The sequence below is a fragment of the Triturus cristatus genome, chromosome 11, assembly GCF_964204655.1.
Source record: "Triturus cristatus chromosome 11, aTriCri1.1, whole genome shotgun sequence".
Taxonomy (NCBI): domain Eukaryota; kingdom Metazoa; phylum Chordata; class Amphibia; order Caudata; family Salamandridae; genus Triturus; species Triturus cristatus.
In genome coordinates this window covers 970233873-970253840 of record NC_140594.1, presented here as the reverse complement: position 1 = coordinate 970253840, position 19968 = coordinate 970233873, and the positions used below count along the sequence as shown (strand labels likewise).

General features: G+C 38.5%; 1 protein-coding gene across 6 annotated transcripts in view; it reads left to right on the top strand.

Moving 5' to 3' along the window:
• LOC146785762 (G2/mitotic-specific cyclin-B3-like) overlaps positions 1–19968 on the top strand; it is a 276524-nt gene that overhangs the window by 86015 nt on the left and 170541 nt on the right. For all 6 annotated transcript variants that reach the window (XM_085635021.1, XM_085635024.1, XM_085635020.1 and 3 more), the window contains one exon: positions 18942–19023. In XM_085635021.1, coding sequence (XP_085491147.1) covers positions 18942–19023 — 82 coding nt within the window. The remainder of the gene's footprint in view (positions 1–18941; positions 19024–19968) is intronic.

Below are 19968 nucleotides of genomic sequence, written 5' to 3'. Positions count from 1 at the left end.
TCCTCCTAGCCATCCATTGTCCAAGTCCATGTCCCTGCTCCCTTATTACAACCCTATGTGGTGGTTGTTCTGCCACTGCCCTTCCCGCCTTCTCTGAACAGTTAGCTTGCTGCCCCATCCACCTCCTCCCTATCCTTTGTTGTCTGAATCCATGGACTAGCCTCCTCCCTCCTGCCATGCATGGTCTGATGTGCTGCCACTGCCCTCCATTTAGCACGATGTACCAGTCCACTCCTGCCCTCCATTGCCCAAATCTATGCCCCATCATTGACCTCCTGCTTAGCCTCTGTGCTTAGCATGCTGCCCCTATTCTCCTTCCCCCTGCCCTCCGATGTCTTTGTGCATGCCCCTGCTCCATCCTTTTTGCCCACCATGTTCCACGGACCTGCCACTCCTATCTACTCTGAGGGTTCTGTTGAGCTGCCACTCCCCTACCACCTGCCTAGCATTGTCAGATGACTGTAAGCTGTCCCTGCCACCTCCACCCTGCCTGTCCACATTCCATGCCCCTTCCTCCTGTCATCCATGATCCATTGTAATGCCACACCCTTCTGCCCTCCCTGGTCTGTTGTGCTGCAACTGCTCCTCCTGCCTGTCCCGCGTGGTCTGTTGTGAGGTCCCTTCCCCTGAACACTCTTGTCTGTGCCCAGGTCCTGACCCTCCCTTTTATCCTCCATGGTTTTTTGTGCATGCCCCTGCACCCTCCTTCTTGCCCATCATAGCCATTTTGCTGCCACTAACCCTCCCGCTTGCCATGCATGGTCTTCTGTGCTGCCACTAACCCTCCCACCTTCCCTGTGTGGTCAGCTAGCTGCCCCTGACCCCCTCCCACCTTTCCTCCATGGTCTGTGTGTATGCCATCATAGTCTCACTGTTGCTCTCCATGGTGTCTTACTTCTAGTGCCCATCCTTCCTGACCTTTATGGTCATCTTGCTGCTCCTGCCCTGCCCCCTTGCCCCCAGTCCTCTGTTTCCATGTGCAGACCCCTATTCTCTCCCTCCTGGCTTGTCTGTTTCATTGTAATGCCCCTGATCCGTCCCTCCTGCCCTTTATGGTCTGTTATGCTGCAGCTTTCTCTCCTGTCTGTCCATTATGGTCAGCTAGCTACCATTAAACAAAAAGAAGAGTCTGAGAGACTCGACCTCTGTGCACTGTTACCCAATGAAGGTGCAACCAACTTAATGATCAAACTTAGTCATACTCAAATTAAAGAAATTATGAACGTTTTATCCAGCATTCAGCTGAAAGTATTCTGTGCAGTATACACACAATCAAAAATGAGTACAGATAAGTTGTAAGTTTGAACAAATACCACGAAGTTGCATTATAAATCCAAAAGCTTTCGTTGTGCCCAATGCATTTCGGGCCGTGATGGGCCCTTCTTCAGCTAGATACCATTGCCTCTTTCCTCTCTGTTCTCTGTTGTCCATGTGCATGGTCCTGTCCCCTCCCTATTGCTTTCTATGGATTGTTGTGCTGCACTCCTGTCCCGCATGCCCTGTGTGGTGTATTGTGCTGCTGCAAACCCTGATGCCTGCCCTGTATGGTCAGTTTGGTGCACCTCTCCATGTCCCTCCTGTCCTCTGATATCCCAGTCCATGTCCCTACCCCAATTCGTCCTACCTTCCATGATCCAATGTACCATACTTTCAAACATTTTGAACTTGGTAAGAGGGAGATTTTGAAAAAAAAACTGGGGTATTGATTTTCCCTTTGAGTTGCATTGAAAAAGAGGAGATTGTAGACAGGAGACAGATCAAATAAAGCCCATTTGAGCTTAAAAACATTGAAAGTTTCCTGGCTGAATTGGGTCTGTTGTCATGTATGGTTGTACTACCACTACCTCTTCCTTCTGTCCACAATGGTCTATTAAATTGCCACAGCCTCTCTTGCCACTCCTGTATTGTTGGTTTGTTGCCCCTGCCCCCCTTTCCACTGCCCTCCATAGTCAGTTTTGCTGCCCCTGCCCTTTCTTCCTGCCCAGTGTGGTCAAATTGTTGCCTCTGCACCCTCCTACCTGCCTTCAATTTTCAGAGTCCGTGCCCCTGGCCTCTGCCTCTCATCGGTATCCTAATGAACCACTAGATTGCTAACATTCTATATTTATTACAAAAGTGTGGAATGCCTGACGTCATCTTGATTTAATCAAAACTGTAATACCTAGAGCATGTCCTTTAGAAATTACATATATGAGAGGGTCTTATTTGCATCAAAATGATGGTTAGTGCTCTAAAAAACTAAAATGAGGACCTATTTTCTGAGTTTTCACATAACGACAAAGCACTTTTAAATCATTTGTTATCTTTGTTTTTTTATCCAGTTGACCACTTGATTAAATGTTGCACTTAGGGGAGAGGATGTGGTGTTGCTTGCAGAGCTGCAGACTTTGCAACTGGGGAACCAGGTTGGAGTTTCTGCTTCAGCTCGACGTTTTGTGATTCTGGTCAAATCACTTAATCTCCCCATGTCTACAACCAAAATGAATTTGTTCTTGTGTGATGTAACTGATGCTCATTTAAAGCACTCCAATACCGGACAAGTCTGTACTATATAAAACTGCAAAGACACCAAACAAAAGTGTTTTGCACACTTCTGTCATTGGGCTACATGTGGGCTACATCTGGGTGATATTTGTGCTGCATTTGGGCACTTTTGTCTCTGGTGGCCAACTTGGGATATTTATTTGTTATGTAGTTTCCTAATTTCCTCATTTACTGCAGTCTCCTCAGTCGGAAATGCTTTCAGTTTTTTTACTTTGATTCCATCAAGAAGGCATTCAGATATTTCACACATTTGCCATAAATTCTGAATGTTAGCACTCTAGTTGCTCATTAGATCACTGTAGTAAAGCTACTGCTCACCACGGAAGTCTGCTGCTGGTATTGAAAGTGCATGTTTCAGTCTGCATGCCATAATTTTTTTCTGAAATAGAGGATTTGAGAAGTCACTCAAAATGTGCCCTAATTTTTCTTTCTGCAGCACTAATTCTACTTTCTGTGGCAAAATGAACCCCCTCATTGTGTTCCTTTTTAAATTAAATGTTTTAAGAGTTGCCAATTTATTCCAATCAAGATGGCTTCAGGTGTGCCATATGTTTGTCATAAGTAGGACTGTTAGCGCTCTAGTTGTTCTTTAGAACACTCTGGGAAGCTGCAGAATAACACAAAGGACTCAACTGAGTCTCTGCACTTGTTGGATGTACATGTTCTACTGAGAATGTCAGACTTCATTCTCACATGACTGAGAAAGATAATGTGAATTTACAAAAAATATGCTCTCAGTTTAGCTTATAGATCACCTTCCAAACCTCTGTGGGAAAAGCATGAGAAAATAGTTCTCTCTCAAACATGATTCATGATATTCCCAGCAGAAGGCGTTTTCACATGGTAAAATCACCTTAGAACACACCACAATTCCTAAAATGAGTATGGTACCATCAACAAATGATTTATAATGTAACTAAAGTCTTAAAACCTTCTATTAACTGCAATGCTTTTTAATGAGGTGCTATCATGTATATTGGTCCCAAGATGGCTGCCGACACTTATTGGATGAAGTGCTGCCAGCCAATCGGATCTTACGATAAGATGTGTGGTTAGGTTCCGCCCAGATATGAGATTTTACTTTTGATTTTCTCAGGAACTACTGAACGGATTGACACCTTTTAACCAAAAGGCACGACTCTGTACCAAGGGCTACCTTTTTGCCAAATTTGGTGTATTTCCGTTCAGCAGTTCGGGTTGTAGCTGCGACTAAAGGTTCCTATGGAAAATTGCATGGGGAAAACACGTTTTGGGACCCCCTTTTTTCCCGGCCCCAGCTTGACTAATCACCCCGAGACTTTCAAGATAGGAGCGGACTGGAGCTGGCCAAAAGTTTTGAAAATTTCACAAAGATTCGTAAACCGGCGCCAAAGTTATTGGGAGTAGAATGTTGTGGATTTCCTATGGAAAATAGGCCCTAACTGTAACTACCTACTGGTGACCGCCTGTAGTATATATATTATCTACTGGAGGTCGCCAGTAGATGGTTATAGTTAGGACCGAGTTTCCATAGAGAATCTGAAAATTCTATTTTGAATAACTTTGGTGCCAGTTGACGAATCCTTGCGAAATTTTCAAAACTAATGGGGCGCTCCGCTCAGCTCCTACCCTGAAAGTCTCGGGGGGGGGGGGGATTCGTCAAGCGGGGGCCGAGAAAAAAGGGGGGTCCCAAAATGCGTTTTCCCCATGCATTTTCCCATAGGACCTTTAGTCGAAGGTACAGCCCGAACGGCTGAACAGAATTACTTGAACTTTGGCAAAGAGGTAGTCCTCGGGTCAGGGATGTGCCTTTTGCATATATGGAGTCAATCTGTTCAGTAGTTCCTGTGAAAATTGCAGTTAAAAGCACATAAATATCTATAGGCGCGCACCGTGCGCGCACCATACGCGCACGGTGCGCGCACCCTAACGTGCGCAAGCGTAATTCTGATTGGTGGATTCATGACAGTCAACATTCGAATCGGTCGAAATCAGGAAGTGTCGGCCGCCATTTTGTGTGTTGTGTGTGTGACAGGGAAAAAGAAAGGTGGAGAACGTGAAAAGGGGGCAGGGTAGAGAGTCCCTGACCCCCTAGGCCTTCTCAGGAGGACCATGAAAGACCCCTTAGCACTCCAAAAAAAGAAAACCGAGAAAAATAGAATTCAAAATCAAGTTTAAGTGTTTAGATGTAGGTTGGCTCTAAAAAGAGCCGTTGTGTTCATTGAGTATTTTTTTGTACTTACAAATATGTACCGATGCAGAGTCTAGAGTTCAAGAGCAAGACTCTGTTCCCTTCATCATTGAAATGTACACCGTCTCCTCTATAAATGCCTTGCATGTTGTAACGCAAGTTGTTGTGGTATATAGAACCCATACCATAGTCTCTGAGGAAAGCAGAAACAGACTTATTGACATGCTTTCTTGCTTTGTCAATCTGTGGACAACATTGGTTGGACCAGTTCCACTTTTGCCTTTGGCATATATTAGAATATACAAAGGTAGTTTGTAGAAAAAGTGACATCAATTGCACAAAGGTGTCCTTAACAAGCATTTCCAGACCTACCCCAGTTAAAGTGCCTAGGTCATTTCCACCACAGTGCACAATTATAAGGTTAGGCTGTGGGAGATGTAGAAAGGTTTTCACCAAAGGCATTAATTGGTGCCACTTTAACCCTCTCTGACCAATCCATTTAATGTCTACATTTGGCAAAGCAAGGTCTTTCACAATACCTCTTTTTTCTGCATACTTTTCAATCCAGAAGACATAGCTATGACCTACAATCCACACTGTGAACATCTTTCAAGGAGATCTGGATGCACTCAGAAGGTGTCTTTCAGTAGAATGGCAATATGAAAAGAAAGATAGTTGTAAAATGGAGGCTTACATACATTTTTTTTAATAAAAAGAGCTCATTGGCTGTTTCAGACCATTCTACACTAAAAACTAGGCTGTATGTTTAAATTTTTAAAAGCATGTTTTGGTTTGGTTCAGAAAAATGTGTTCTCACAGAAGATTACTTTGGATATGCTGTTAGGTTTCAAAAGTCAAGCACTCTTGCTCTTTGGATTAGAAACATTGTGTGCTGAACTTCTGACCTCTCTGCTCACACCAGTGTTCCATGACCTGTTGCTATGGTAGGAGGCAGAAGTCATGTTGGGGGTAGGGATCATTTGGAAAGGGTTGGAATTTGCAACCAATAGAAATGTGTGTTTCCATTTGAAAAAAATGTGGGAAGCACTGTGATTTGAAGTTAACATGTATATGTGTGAAAAAAGAGAGGGAAACATTGCCATTTACTGGTTCTGCTGAGAGGTGTACAGTTCAGAGATTCTGGCTCTGATAATCTGCTGTGTGAGTGCCACATTTCTTCCTCAACTAACTACTTTTAAAGGTGAGTTATGAATTTGAGAGGGGATGTATGTGGTGTATTTTGATACAAATAATATAAATGTGTTTCTTCTTGAAGTTGTGTTTTACATTTTATGTTTTGGAAGATATTTAACTGCCTTGAACTTGTCAGATATTATGGAGTATGTCTTCACCATAAGTAAAGGTGTACTGGTATCACCCAGGAATATTGTTTTCTGCCTAGAATCACACCATGAGTCTGTGTGCACAAAGGAATTGTCGTCAGAGATTTAATTCGTGGTGGTCAGATTCTGTAAGACTTGCATTCGTAGGAAAGGGGCAGCTTGTTTTGTTGAAGTGTGATGGCTAGCATTCAGCACAAATCAATATTTCAGAAATTAGAGGGAAATGCTAACACATTTGCAAACAACAGGGTAGATTTTCCTTCCACTCCTGCAATGGGTGAGGTAGTTCCTATGTGTTACAAACTGCAATTAAAACTTATCACACATGTACTCTTACATACATCTCTACAGTCTTCATGCAGTTGGGCAAGCGTCCATGCAAATCTCTCTTGCAAATGACAATACACAGTCTCCAGAAGCACGCTCTTAGAACACAGGCAGTTGCTTCTCCTGCACTCCCATGCGAAGTATTCAGCACTGTGTGGTATTTCAGATAGTAGTGTGTAACGCTACAACATTCAACATCACCAAGGCTTATTTCCTTTGCTCTAGTCTAATCACTCACCCAGGTTCCACATGCTCATGCTCTGAAATAGCTGTTAGGACATGTGCTCTTTTCTGCCTCTCTAAACAATAAGGAAAATGTGTCAGGCTGTTACAGTAATTATCACTTGCAAAACCACAGTAGTAAATGTGCTTTGAAATTGCCAATCAAACATTGTTTTCTGCCTAGAATCACACCATGAGTCTGTGTGCACACAGGAATTGTTGTCAGAGATTTAATTTGTGTAGCTTTTATTGTGTAAGACTTGCAGTCGTAGTAAAGGGATAGCTCATATGATAGGTTTTGAAAAGCTCATAAAAAATATAGCAATATATATAAATTACATAAAGGTTTTTTTTTTTTAGTTTTTCAGGTATTGCTGAACAAGACTGAAATAAATTAAAGATGCCTATAAAATCAAGAAAGAGAAAACAGCAACATCTATATTTGAAGACAACTGGACAACAAAAATTAGTTGAAGAACCTCATGTTGGAAAAAAGAAAAAGCCTTCTGGTAAGCAGACTAAGGAGTTTTTAAAAAATATCCTCAAGCAAAGAAAAAATGTAAAAAATATATCCACTGGAAATAGTGTTTCAAGTAGAAAGCAACAAGACAATCGACAGAATATACTAAATGATAATGTACAATCAGAAGTAAGAAAGAATGACTTGAAAAGAAAAATAGGTTTTAAAAACATTCGTAGAAAAATGGTTCCGAGAAGAGTGATGTTCAATTTGCTAAAGGATGTGAAAAAATATAAGAAGAAAGCCAAATTTTATAAGAAAAAGAAACATATTGAATCAATTGTTGAAAAGGCTTTGGAGTTAAAAAGGAAACTATTCATTTTAATTTTGAACAGGATCCGTACATTAGATAAATTAGTGAATGTAATGAAGTCAAAAAGAAAAAGAGAAGTGGAAAAAAAAAAACTTTTGTAAAGTGTTCTTAGGAGAATGGAAGCATAGTTCATGTACTGAACCATTTTTTAATGAAGAGAGTTATCTTCAAAGTAATAGTTTGCTGCATGCAGTTGACACCAGTGGTCGAGCATATGAAGTTAAGAATGGCTGTGTAATGGAAAAGGAGAAAATTGTTCCAAGAAATGAGGAAGAAGTGTTAGCTGATGAGGTTATGGGGAGACGTCCTAAAGCCCCAGTGTACACTTGGAATTGTAGTAGTATTTGTACTGTACGACAGGAAACTATTGATAAATTTCGTGACTTTCTAAGAGAATATAGTAAAAAAAAGTGTTAAACAGAAGATTAAGGTGCTTCAAAGATTAGATCCATGCAGAGTGAGAGAGAATACTGGTTTGCAAGGACATTCTCTGGCTTGTCTTTCTAGGAAAGTTTGTCAAAGTGTTTTTCACCATTTGAGGATGTTGGCAGTTCATCATACTAAAATGAGAAAGTTTGTGTGAAGATTGTATTTTGCTAAAAGTCCAGCACTAAAGTTACATGAGTTGAATAGTGCTCTGTTCCTTGGATCTGTAACAGATGTGAAGAAGGTTTGTGAGGATATTGAGTTTTGTTACTTTGGTCCAGAGCAAGAAAGTGCAGGAAATGAGTCATTGAAGAAAATGTGGAAGAGAATGTAGAACCCACTGTTAGTAAAACATTTGAAGATCAAATGACAAAATTTACTATCATCTCTAATGAAAGACCAAATATTACTTTTATTTGTTGCCGGAGAAGCCATTATAAAATTCAAACAAGGAATGGGTATCTCTATATAAAAAAGTAAAAAAAATAATAATTATGAGTGGAAGGATTTTGCTACATATTTGTTTCTGGAAAATTGTTTTGATTGGGGTGAAGATCAGCGTATTTGTAAATACTGTTATAACAAGTTAGAAGAAAATAAAATGCCTGCTAGAGCTGTACATAATAATTTAGAATTGGTTGATATTCCTGCAGAACTTAGTGATTTAAATACGTATGAGTCTATACTCATTCAATGTGTCCATCCATTTCAGACTATAGTTCGTATGGAGCCCAAAACAGGGAAATTACCTCCTTCAGATTTACAAAGAGGTTTAAAAGGAAGAGTTGTCTATCTGCCATTAGATTTGAAAAAAAATATTGAAACAATTGATGCAGATAGTTTGGAAACTGAACCATTAGTTATTCTGGTTAATGGTGTACCTACAAAGAATAAGAAAATATGGCAGGAGCTGGTGGATGTACAAAGAGCACATTTATATTTGAAAATAAATAATAAATGGTATGAATCAATTTATATGGATGAAGATGAAGAAGATTTACTAGCAGACACAGGAATACCAACTGGGCAAATTGAAAAAGTGGATAAGTCAAAAGAAGAAGAAATTTATGAACATTTCAGCATACATCCTCTTCATTCTAAAGAAGTTATGGGAAACACTATTGATCTCTTTCAGATGAAAAAAGCAAAAGGAACTCCCGTGAGTGTATGGGAGGAGAGCTTGGAAGCTCGTTTTCCCCAGCTGTTTCCTACAGGAAAAGGTGGACGATATGATGAACGTCCAGTACAGATTCCTGCTTCTGAGTATCGGACTACAAGATTATATGCAGAAGATCCAAGATTTCGTCAAAGTATTCCTTATTTGTTCCATCTTTTATTTGAAAGTGACTTATCAGCACTATCTTATGCAGTAAATCACATTTTGAAAACTGGAGTACATCTACATAATGTGTCTGCAAAGGATTTTCTGAACAAAGTGCAACAGCGAGATGATCATTTGGAATCTCAATTGATTAATCTAATGGCTTGTCAGCGTGGGACTAATGAATATTGGTACCGACGCCATGGAGAATTGAAATGTATGTTATGGAATTTAGGAACTCCTACATGGTTCCTTACCCTAAGCTGTGCAGAGTACGCTTGGGATGATTTACTGGATTTTCTTCGAGAGGTAAATTCAAATATTGAAAACATCCAATACAAGACAGCAGGAGAATTGTGCTCATTGGATCCGGTTAATGTTTGCAGATATTTCAATCATAGATTTGAGGCTATGATGTCCTTCATCTGCAATAAAAAAAATCCACCTCTTGGAGAAGTTGTGGATTTCTTTTGGAGAAAAGAGTACCAAGCAAGAGGTGCTCCTCATATTCATATGCTGTTGTGGATCAAGGATGCCCCAAAATTTGGAACAGATTCTGATGATGCAGTTATCTTTCATTGAAGGATATGCAACATGTGCTATACCTAAAAGCACAGAAGAAAAAAACTTAAAAGAGCAAGTTTTACGTTTCCAAAGTCATCGGTGTGGAAAATACTGTCGACGAAAGTACAAGAGTAAAGATAAATTCTACACAAAATGTCTATTTGGATTTCCCCGACCTGTTCTTTCAAAAGGAAGAGTAAACAGTTGTATGTCAGCTGTGCGACATACTATTACAAGAAAATCGCCAAAGAATACCTACAAAATAAGAAGAAAAGAAGAGTCAAAATATATAAATGACTACAACCCAGTCTTTTTATCCATGTGGAATGGTAACATGGATATTCAGTATGTTGCTGACAATTCTATTGCTGTCGCTCGGTATGTCACATCTTACATCACTAAATCTGAGAAAACGGAATTGAAAGAAATATGGGAAGAGATTTCTCACGAGAAGACTGTCAGTAAAAAGCTATACAGTTTCAGTTTAAACATGTTATCGCATCGAGAAATTGGCTCTTACGAATGCTCAGATAGGTAATCATCTGCAAGTCTCTATTCCAAATCCAGAAGAATAATTTGGGTAAGTTTAGGCCTTGCAGGAATGCAAAATCGGGTACTGAAATCTATTCGAGAAATTGAATATTTAGCAGAGTACGAACCTGAAAGTACAGACATTTTAAGAACAAACATGTTGGACACATATTACCCAAAGAGAAGTCATCATCTTGAGAACATGTGTCTCTATGAAGTGCTGCAGAACTACATTTATAAACGGAATGCCACAGAAGACATCAACAATGGAAAATATAAAGTCATTGGTGAGGAAGGATGTTTGGTAAAACAAACAAAAGGAAGTTTGATTAATCACAGAAAGCTGAGTTGCGACACTACTGACAAGAAGGAATTTTACCACTTAGCACTTTTATAGTTGTTGAAACCATGGCGCTCAGAGGATGAATTACTTGGACATTTCAAAGCTATGAAGATTCCTTTAATGCATGCAAAGAAACCATAGAATGCAGTACTTTCACAACTTATGTACAAATGTTAAATGAAGAAATTGAACAAGAAGCAACAATTGCAGCTGAAGTAGCTAGAGACAGTTCTCAAGGCAGTCAAAGTTCTGGGACACTCAGTCAATATCACCTAGGACAACCAATCATAGAAAATGAAACTGCAATAGCCATGACTGAAGTGGAAACAGCTATGAATCAAGCTCAGGAAGATTTAATAAACTTCCCAAATTTGGAACAGCAACTGAATGATGAACAACAACAAATTTATGAGGAAGTCACAAAACAAATTGATCATGGATTACTACATGAAAATAAAGAGTGCTCATGCACATCATTTGAACCAATCAGAATGTATGTGAGTGGACAAGCAGGAACTGGAAAAAGTTTATTGATTAAAGTAATTAGAAGCTACCTACAGAAAAAAACTGATTCAACTTTGTCTTGTGTTGTTACTGCTCCAACTGGGTTAGCAGCATATAACATAAAAGGAATTACCCTCCATCGTTTGCTAATGTTACCAGTAGAGCATGAGAACAAAATACAATACCACAAGCATGAAGCATGAAGGAGAAGCATGAGTATTGAAAAAAATGAAAGTTCTCATTATTGATGAGGTAAGCATGGTATCAAACGTAATGCTTGCCTTTGTGCATTTAAGAATGCAGCAAATTCTAAAGACAAACTATGACATGCTATTTGAGGAAAACATGTTATAGTTTTTGGGGATCTACTGCAGCTTACACCAGTTAAAGGACAACCAGTATTTCATACTCTTACACATGAAGACACGAAAAATTCGTTAGGAAGTATAGGTAATGTGAATATTTGGACATACTTTCAGTACAAAGAACTCATTACCAATATGCGGCAAGCAAATGATGATGATTATGCAAGTATTCTCAAAGATATCAGAATTGGACTACTCACAGAACATGGAAGAAAAGCTTTACAGAGTCGATTGCTATGTAATTTGTTTCCAACAGAACAAATAGTTCCAGAGAAAATTGCAGGAAAAAATACTGTAATCTGCTTAATGCTAACACTACATGAATGCTCTATATTCAATCAAGAACTTTTGAAATTGGAAAATGAAGAGATTGTAAAACTGGAAGCTGTGGATAAAATACAACATGAAGGAATAACTATTATATTGACAAGCAAATTGACAACTAAATTGGATTCTCTAGAGAAAAACATATCAAACAGCTGGTTTAGAAAAGAATCTTTATGTATGAACTGTCAAGTAATTTTAAGACGTAATTTGGATGTAGAAAAAGGTTTAGTGAATGGAGCTATGGGTCAAGTTGTGGGTTTTGTTAATTAACAGAAAAAAGATGGAATTGAATTTTTAAAAATAAAATTTGATCAGATTGAAGAGGTTAAAGACATTTGTCGTTGTTCAGTTCGTTTTTTGCTTGTGAAAGACTTGTATGTACGTAGGAAGCAGTTTCCGTTTTCTCTAGCATATGCTGTAACTATTCACAAATCTCAAGAATTAACTGTAGATAGTGCTTTTGTAAACATTGGATCTAGTGTGTTTAAAGAAGGTATGGCATATGTTGCTTTGTCACGCGTCAAAAAAATATCTGGTTTATTAATGATAGACTTTGATGAGTCAAAAGTTAGTGCTGATGCAAACTGTGTAAAGGAATATAATAGATTAAGAATGCTCCTCATTTAGGTCAGTATCCTGTGTTTGAAAAACGTGTTTGTCGGAAAAGGAGAATTGAGAATATCTGTAATGAGGATGTACAGAAGAGTAAACAAAAAGAGTGATGTGATTGCGAGGAAAAAGGACAATGTTGAAGAGGTTGTTGGTTGTCATTTTGAAAATAGCTCTGGTGTCAACTGCTACGCTAATGTAGTGCTGAATGTTGTATTTTATCTTGAAAGTTTGCAAGAGCAGATAATACTAAATCATGAAAAAAGATTCTGTTCTCTGCTGAGTTTCCTTTATGAGAAGCTGAGTAATGATAAAACTAAAATAGAAAGTGCTTCTGATGTTAGAAATCTTTTAGATGTATGTTCAGGATGTACACAGTTTACTCAAAATGTCCAGCAAGATGCACAGGAATTCTTAATGTATATGCTTATGGTACTGGAAGATGAAGGGGTAGAAATAGAAAATATGTTTGGTCTCTCTTATAAATGGGAACATAGTTGTGAAAACTGTTTGAACACATGCAGCTCTAATGTTGATTCTGAAGGGTTCATATATTTAACATTACCAGAGAGTAAATCAGTGACTTTTAGTAAATTAGTTAAAGATGCAAATCACAACATGGAATGTTCTCAATGTAAATCAGAAATGTTATCAACGTTATTTTTAAAGAAATATGGACAGTATGTAATTTTAATGATGCAACATTGTAGAGCTGATGGAACAAAATTGGACACTTTAATAAAGAAGTTTACAGGAAATCAATTATCAATATCAGGAAAAACTTTTGTTGCAGTTGCAATAATTTTCCATGATGGACCTTCTATAACTTCTGGTCATTACACAGTTTATCTAAAATGTGAAAGAGGCTGGACACTGTGTAATGATTCTAAATTGATTTTCAAGCAACGTTTGCCTGCAGAATTACCAAATTCCTACTTAATTTTTCTAAAACCCAAATTTTAGATACAAATTGCAGAATCTGAAGAAACCATTATTTCGATTTTATAGGATTACCATTGGATATTTCACCAAAAAAGAATTTAAAAATTACCGTTTGGCCTCATGGAAAGGTAACTGTTTCTATTGTGGACTTCTTTGACAGATATTATTTTGGTGTATGAGCTTTAGCAACCAAATTTACAGACGTTATTTATTGCAAATAGTTATTGTTCTTAGATGATATTTTTAATATATATGTTACATTTCTATCAAGGTATGTTTTACTGAGGATAGATTCAGGGCTTTTTTTAAACAATCTTTCAGATTGTTAATTTTTTTGCCCGCTGTTAAGTGATGAATGCAATTGATTTCACAATTTGCTGTGAAATTCAATGTATTCTGAAAACAGCAAAGAAAGGGCAAAACATTACTTTGTTAAATATGAAAATATGTGTACTGTATTCTAAAATGTATTGTTAAATATTACTACTTTTTTTCTTTTTTTTTTCAGATCGAGAAAGAAAATTTGGGAAATTTATTTCTTTTTTATAGCAATTAAAAAAAAAATTATTTATAATTTATTTATTTTGTTAGTCAGGTAAGTTAGAAATATCTGTATTTCTCACCCCTTCACTTTCATGCTCCCTTTTCTTCACTTCTCCTCACTCTGCTTTTCTCATTCCCCTTCTCTCTCTCTTCTTCCTTTACTGCTCTTTTGTAACTCACTCACTCCTTCTATACTACTCCCCTAGGTTTACTGCCTCCATCACTACTTTTTCAACCATGTATCTCTCCCTGTCTCCATGTGTCTCAGTCATTCTAACTGCCTTACTCCTTCTCAGTTCCTTGCTCTGTCTCTGTTTCTGTCTCTCTCCCTTTGTCTGTCTTACCCTTAATTTCCTTAACATCTCTGGGGAAAATTAACAAGGCCCCTGCGCCACCACTATGTCACTTTTCATGACGTACTGGTGGCGCAGGGGGCTCCTCCATATTTACAAGGAGAGGAAAAGCTACCCTGCGTGACTTTTCCTTTCCACATAAATACAGCCACTTCACATGCAGCACTGTGCGTTGAAGGAGCATTCCATGGGTGATGGTGTGGGTGTTCCCACGCAACACTCAAAGAACTAGACACATCTCCAGGTTTAAGAGAAATCGTAACTCTGGAGATGCGTGTGAATCCTAAGGTGCGCGCACGGCAGGAAAAAAACAATAAAAATAGAATAAAAATTAAAAAAAAATCTTTAGAGGTTAGGTGGCTCTAAAAAGAGCCGTTGTGTTAATAGAGGGACAGAGGAAAAAAAAGACATGGCAAAATTTATAGGGTGTCACACGTGTGTTGCTGTATCTTCCTCTCTATTAGCGGAATGCTGGTGTCCGCATAACAGATCAGAGCATGACACAAGTTACATCGCATATGCACCATCTCAAACAGAGGGTGTATATCCAGAGGTACTGAAGAAGGTGAAGCTGCCGCCGCAGATGAAGTGCTCTGCTGAGCTGCCGATGATGTGCTTGGCTGAGCTGCTGCGGATGTGCTCGGCCGAGCTGCTGGAGGGTTTTCTCTAGCAGCTCGAGCATAAGCCACAGGATGTACATATCTAACGTGCCTGATCATAGTGAAGATACTAAAAGAGTACTTCTTATTAGGATCTCCTCTAGATAAGACACGATTACAAAGAGTGCAGGTGACTTTGGGAGCATTCACTTTCTTCTGCCCCTGTGGAAATGTAAAATATTGCCAGATAAAAGAATCTTTCTGTTTCCTCTTTCTCTGTCTGACCAGGCTCTCCTGCTCACTCCCAGAAGATGACTGCTGCTCTGCCATTCTGAAGTACTGAAGTAATAGAAAAGCTGCTCAGCTCCTTCTCCCAGGGAATCGGAAGTAATAATGAGGGGAATGGGTGTGGTGTTGGAAGTTTCTGGAACTGAAACTAATATAAACCAATAAAGTGTTGTTTCTTGATCCCATGACTTACCGTGCACGCACGGTGCGCTTACGGTTTACGCACGGTACAAGCACGCATGCGCGTACGTAAGACGCGCGCATGTGTGTACGGAGCACGCGAGCCTGCATGTAAGGAGCACGTGCGCGTACGGAGCACGCGCGTACGTATCACGCACGAAGTATGCATGCGTACGTAAATCACGTACGCATGCGCACACGGAGCACGTACGCATGCAAGCCACGTGGGTGCACCATACGCGTACCATACAGTACGTGCACGGTAAGCGTACGGTGCGCGCACGGTCAAAAACCCTAAAAAAATATTTAGGTTTGTAGAAGATATTAACTATGCTGTTCTACTATATCTAAAAAAAATTAAAAAAAGGTGAGCCATTCCATATTGCAGGATACAGTAAATCTATAATTATATACATAGGTAGCATATTAAAAAAAATAAAAAATAAAAATATAATAATACATTCATAAATTAGCATTTAAAAAACCTTTGAAATTCACTGAAAAAACCATAGGTTTCACACACGTTATAGTTAGGAATTAGCATTTAAAAAACCTTGCAAATTCACTAAAAAAACCATAGGTTTCACACACGTTATAGTTAGGATTTAGCATTTAAAAAACCTTGTAAATTCACTGAAAAAAACACAGGTTTCACACACGTTATAGTTAGCTGGACATTTCACTCGTACAAAACCAATGAAATTCCCCCGTTATAGTTAGTTCAGCTAACTATAACTCACGCGCCCGCAATCCACTGCTGATGACGTCACACATTACATCACTCATGACATGGTCAGTGACATCACTGATGACATCACTGATGACATCTCAAATGACATCACTCATGGGGTGTTTGGGGTGTGCGCTTGTGGCATGTAGCAGTGTATTTCCAGCGGTGGGTTTTCTAAAAAGGGTAGTTGTTAACACATTATTACACACTAAAATTTCAACATCTAAAAATGTCACCGAGCTTTTACTAATATTAGACGTAAAATTTAAGTTAAATTCATTATGATTGATGTTTTCTACAAAATGTAAAACACCCTCCTCAGAACCTCGCCAGACAATAAATAAATCATCAATAAAACGCCACCAGGAGACTATATTGTTTTTACAGACTTGCTCATGATCACGCTGAAGGACCAGCTCCTCCCACCAGCCCATAAATAAACAGGCGTAGCTGGGGGAAAAGCTGGCCCCCATAGCCACACCTTGTACTTGTTGATAGAATTGATCATTGAACAAAAAATAATTGTTTTCTAAACAGAAAGATAACATACTAAGTAACATTTGTGTATGTTCAGTGTGTTCCATTGATCTTCTGTTTAAAAAGTACTCCACTGCTCTTAGGCCATCCATGTGCTTAATGCATGTATATAAGGAAGTCACATCCAATGTCACTAACAATAATTCAGAACTCCATACTAGATCCTTAATTTTGTTCAAAAAATCACTGGTGTCTTGTACATAAGAATCTAGATTTTTCATGTGGGTCTGAAGAAAGTAATCTATATATTGTGAAAGATTTTCAAGGGGTCCATTGCATGCTGAAATAATAGGTCTCCCCGGAGGGGCTGTCAGGCTTTTATGAACTTTAGGTATAAAGTAAATGTATGGTACAAGTGGATGTTCCTTTTTGATAAACCTGTACTCATCCCAACTTAGCAGTCCTAAGCCCTTCCAAGCCAAAAGACTCTGAAATAATTTGTCTTGCATTGCTTTGAATTTCACTAGATTACTCTTCCTATAACATTGGATGTCATCTAACTGTCTATATGCTTCTTTTAAATAGTTCGTTACTGGCCAGAGAACAACGTTTCCGCCTTTATCTGAATTCCTTATTATCAAGTCCCCTTTCTGTAGCTTTTCCATCAGCTGTTGATATTTTCTTTCGGCGTTAGAATATTTTTTCTTTTGTCTGTTGACTGCAATATATATATATAATCTACCCCCTTTTAAGTACCTTTGGTGTGCACAGATTTGACACTCAAGCACACTGCTAGAAGAACTGGGGTGGTTGTGCCCTGCCAATGAGGCACAACAAGGCAGGAAGAAGTCTGGGTTGTTTGTATTCCTATTCTGAGGGTTTGTGTCTTTGTGAGTGAGGAAGTTATTTTTGTATATGGTTCGTGCCGGTCTTTAGTTGCACATGTGTGATAAAAGATGAAACACTGCCCTAATAAGAGTTGAGATGCATGCATTTCTTCTTCTCCTCCCTACTACCTGGCCAAAAGGTATCCTGTTACTCTAGTTGGCCACAATGATAAGAAGAAAGCACGACAGATGTTGAGAAATTATAAAGATTGTTCTTAATCATGCTGAATCGCTGATTGTGAACTTAACTCCCTATCAAACAGTATGTAGGGAAAACCTTTGGTGTTAACGTGTAAAGCATCCTTCTCTATGCCAATCGTGAAAAGCATTCCAATGTATGGAGGCCATCTTGCATTTACCGCTTGGTACAAAAGTTACAATACAATTAAATAGTACTGTAGCAAAACTACTTTAATTATGTTGTCAAATATTACTAGCAGATAAACTCAAACCCCACTGAACTCTTTAATATGCTTAAACAAATACTTTTTTAAGGTTATAATTTCAAATTGTATTTTTTATATATGTTTGTGCATATGTTATGTTCCACGGTCATAGTTTTTCCAATAATTTTTTGGATGGTAGATTGGGATATGTTGACCTAAGGAATCTTTTGTATACGTGTATTAATTAAATTAATAAGGGCTATGTTACCAATTTTCCAGTGTGAATGTGTTTGCTAAGCAAAATATTTGATTTCACTTTCCACGTACTGGTTATGCAACTGACCAAATCGGTTGCCTATACTGGCGAAGCAATAATTAAGGATCATGGCCCTATGTGTGATGGGAGAATGGAACCAGTCTCACCATGTAGAAATGGAATATGGCGCCTCGGACAAAGAGGAAGGAACTACAGGCTTTTGGTGTAAATAATTTGCTTGGTTGCAGAAGAAGATTAAGCTATCAATGGGGCCAAGTTTGTATTTTTATATTTATTACAATGCCTTAAAATGAGTAAGATAGATGATCCACAAATACCAGTCTTCCTGTCAGGGGTGGATCGGAATAAACAGATTAATCCAATAAATGAAGGAGCAAAGGAGCTCATAAATATTGTGCCTTATTAGGTGCATGTATGACATATCCGTTGAACTGTCAAATCGAGAACAGAAATTTAAATTGGAATACATTTTTAATGGCAGTTAAAATGTTTCAGTTGTCTAAATTGTCTTCTTCAAATGTATAACTTGTGTCGTCCATAGGCACTTTGCAAAGCCAAATATTAGCTGTTTTTGGGAAGTAAGGAGGACAGTATAAATGCCCTGGTGCGTGGTGGGTTTTGTTGCAAACTCCCACCATAAAATTTAATTTACATCAAACTGATTGTTGTGATGTACGTCATATATATATATATTTTTAATTTAAATATATTTTGTCAAGGGTTTAACGGGTATTATTCCCTCACCAGCAAACAGAATTAAACACATACCTAACACACCATTTACATTTTCAACAATAAAGTAGAAAAACATCTTGGTTTTGTGATTTTAATAGTCTCCTCTTGATTGCAGGGACCTTCCTTTGTTATCTGTAAAGCCAAGCGAGTTGTCTGTTGAAACCAAGGAAGGGCAAGTTCTTCCCAAGAATATTGAGGTGAGCACAGCAGACATTTTAATTATATGTAGCTGATCAGTGTTGAATAATGCCTACTCAAAGATTGTGACTGGTTTCCATAAAGATCATTATCTTCAATCCCAGGATGTCTAATGTACATTTTAGGATCAACAGAGACTCCTGATTGTTCAAGTTCATAATGTATGCACAAGTTATCTCATGTTGTTTGACAAATTTTTATGACACTAATCATCTATCTCAAGCACTTGTTCAGATAGTGTCTGGTGAAATGCATGTTTTAGTTAGTAGCCATTTTGGCAGCAAGGGTTGAAAGTGACTTCCAGCAAACATGAAGACAGTAGTAAATGCAGCCTGCTGTGGTAAGCATACTGACACGAAGTAGGAGTCTGGGAGGTGTGTGTGTGTGTGTGTTATATATGCATGTATGTATATGCATGTATGCATGTATGTATATGCACCAAAACTCAACAAAGGACTCTACCGGGCACTCCCAGGGTTGAAATACATTTTGTGAGCAGGTAAATGCGCTTCGGATTACACCTTTTTCAATACTTGCTTTCACACATTCATGTGGGAGGAATCGTGTCTTTTACACTACATTATGCGCTTCTATTGGGAGAGAAAACAGCAATTCGGCATGGACTCTTTCTGTACTTGTTTAAAATACAATTCCTGCAGCAGCTATCTTTTAGAGGTGAGTGTCCATGATTACTATCAGTTGTATCACTGTTCTCTAATCAATTGCGATTCATTATTTTTTCATTAATTCAAAGTTTGGCATAGGAACAGTTGGGTACAATTACAACATCCCCGCATTGATGGTCACATTTTCTCAGTCTTTGCTCCGTTGTCACCACATTGGGTTGCCTCTAAACCTCATAAGAAGCCATAGTAAGTCCACATGAGGATCTATATGTGATCGTTGTTCTCCTTGCCACAGCCACAATAATATTTCTTTTAGCT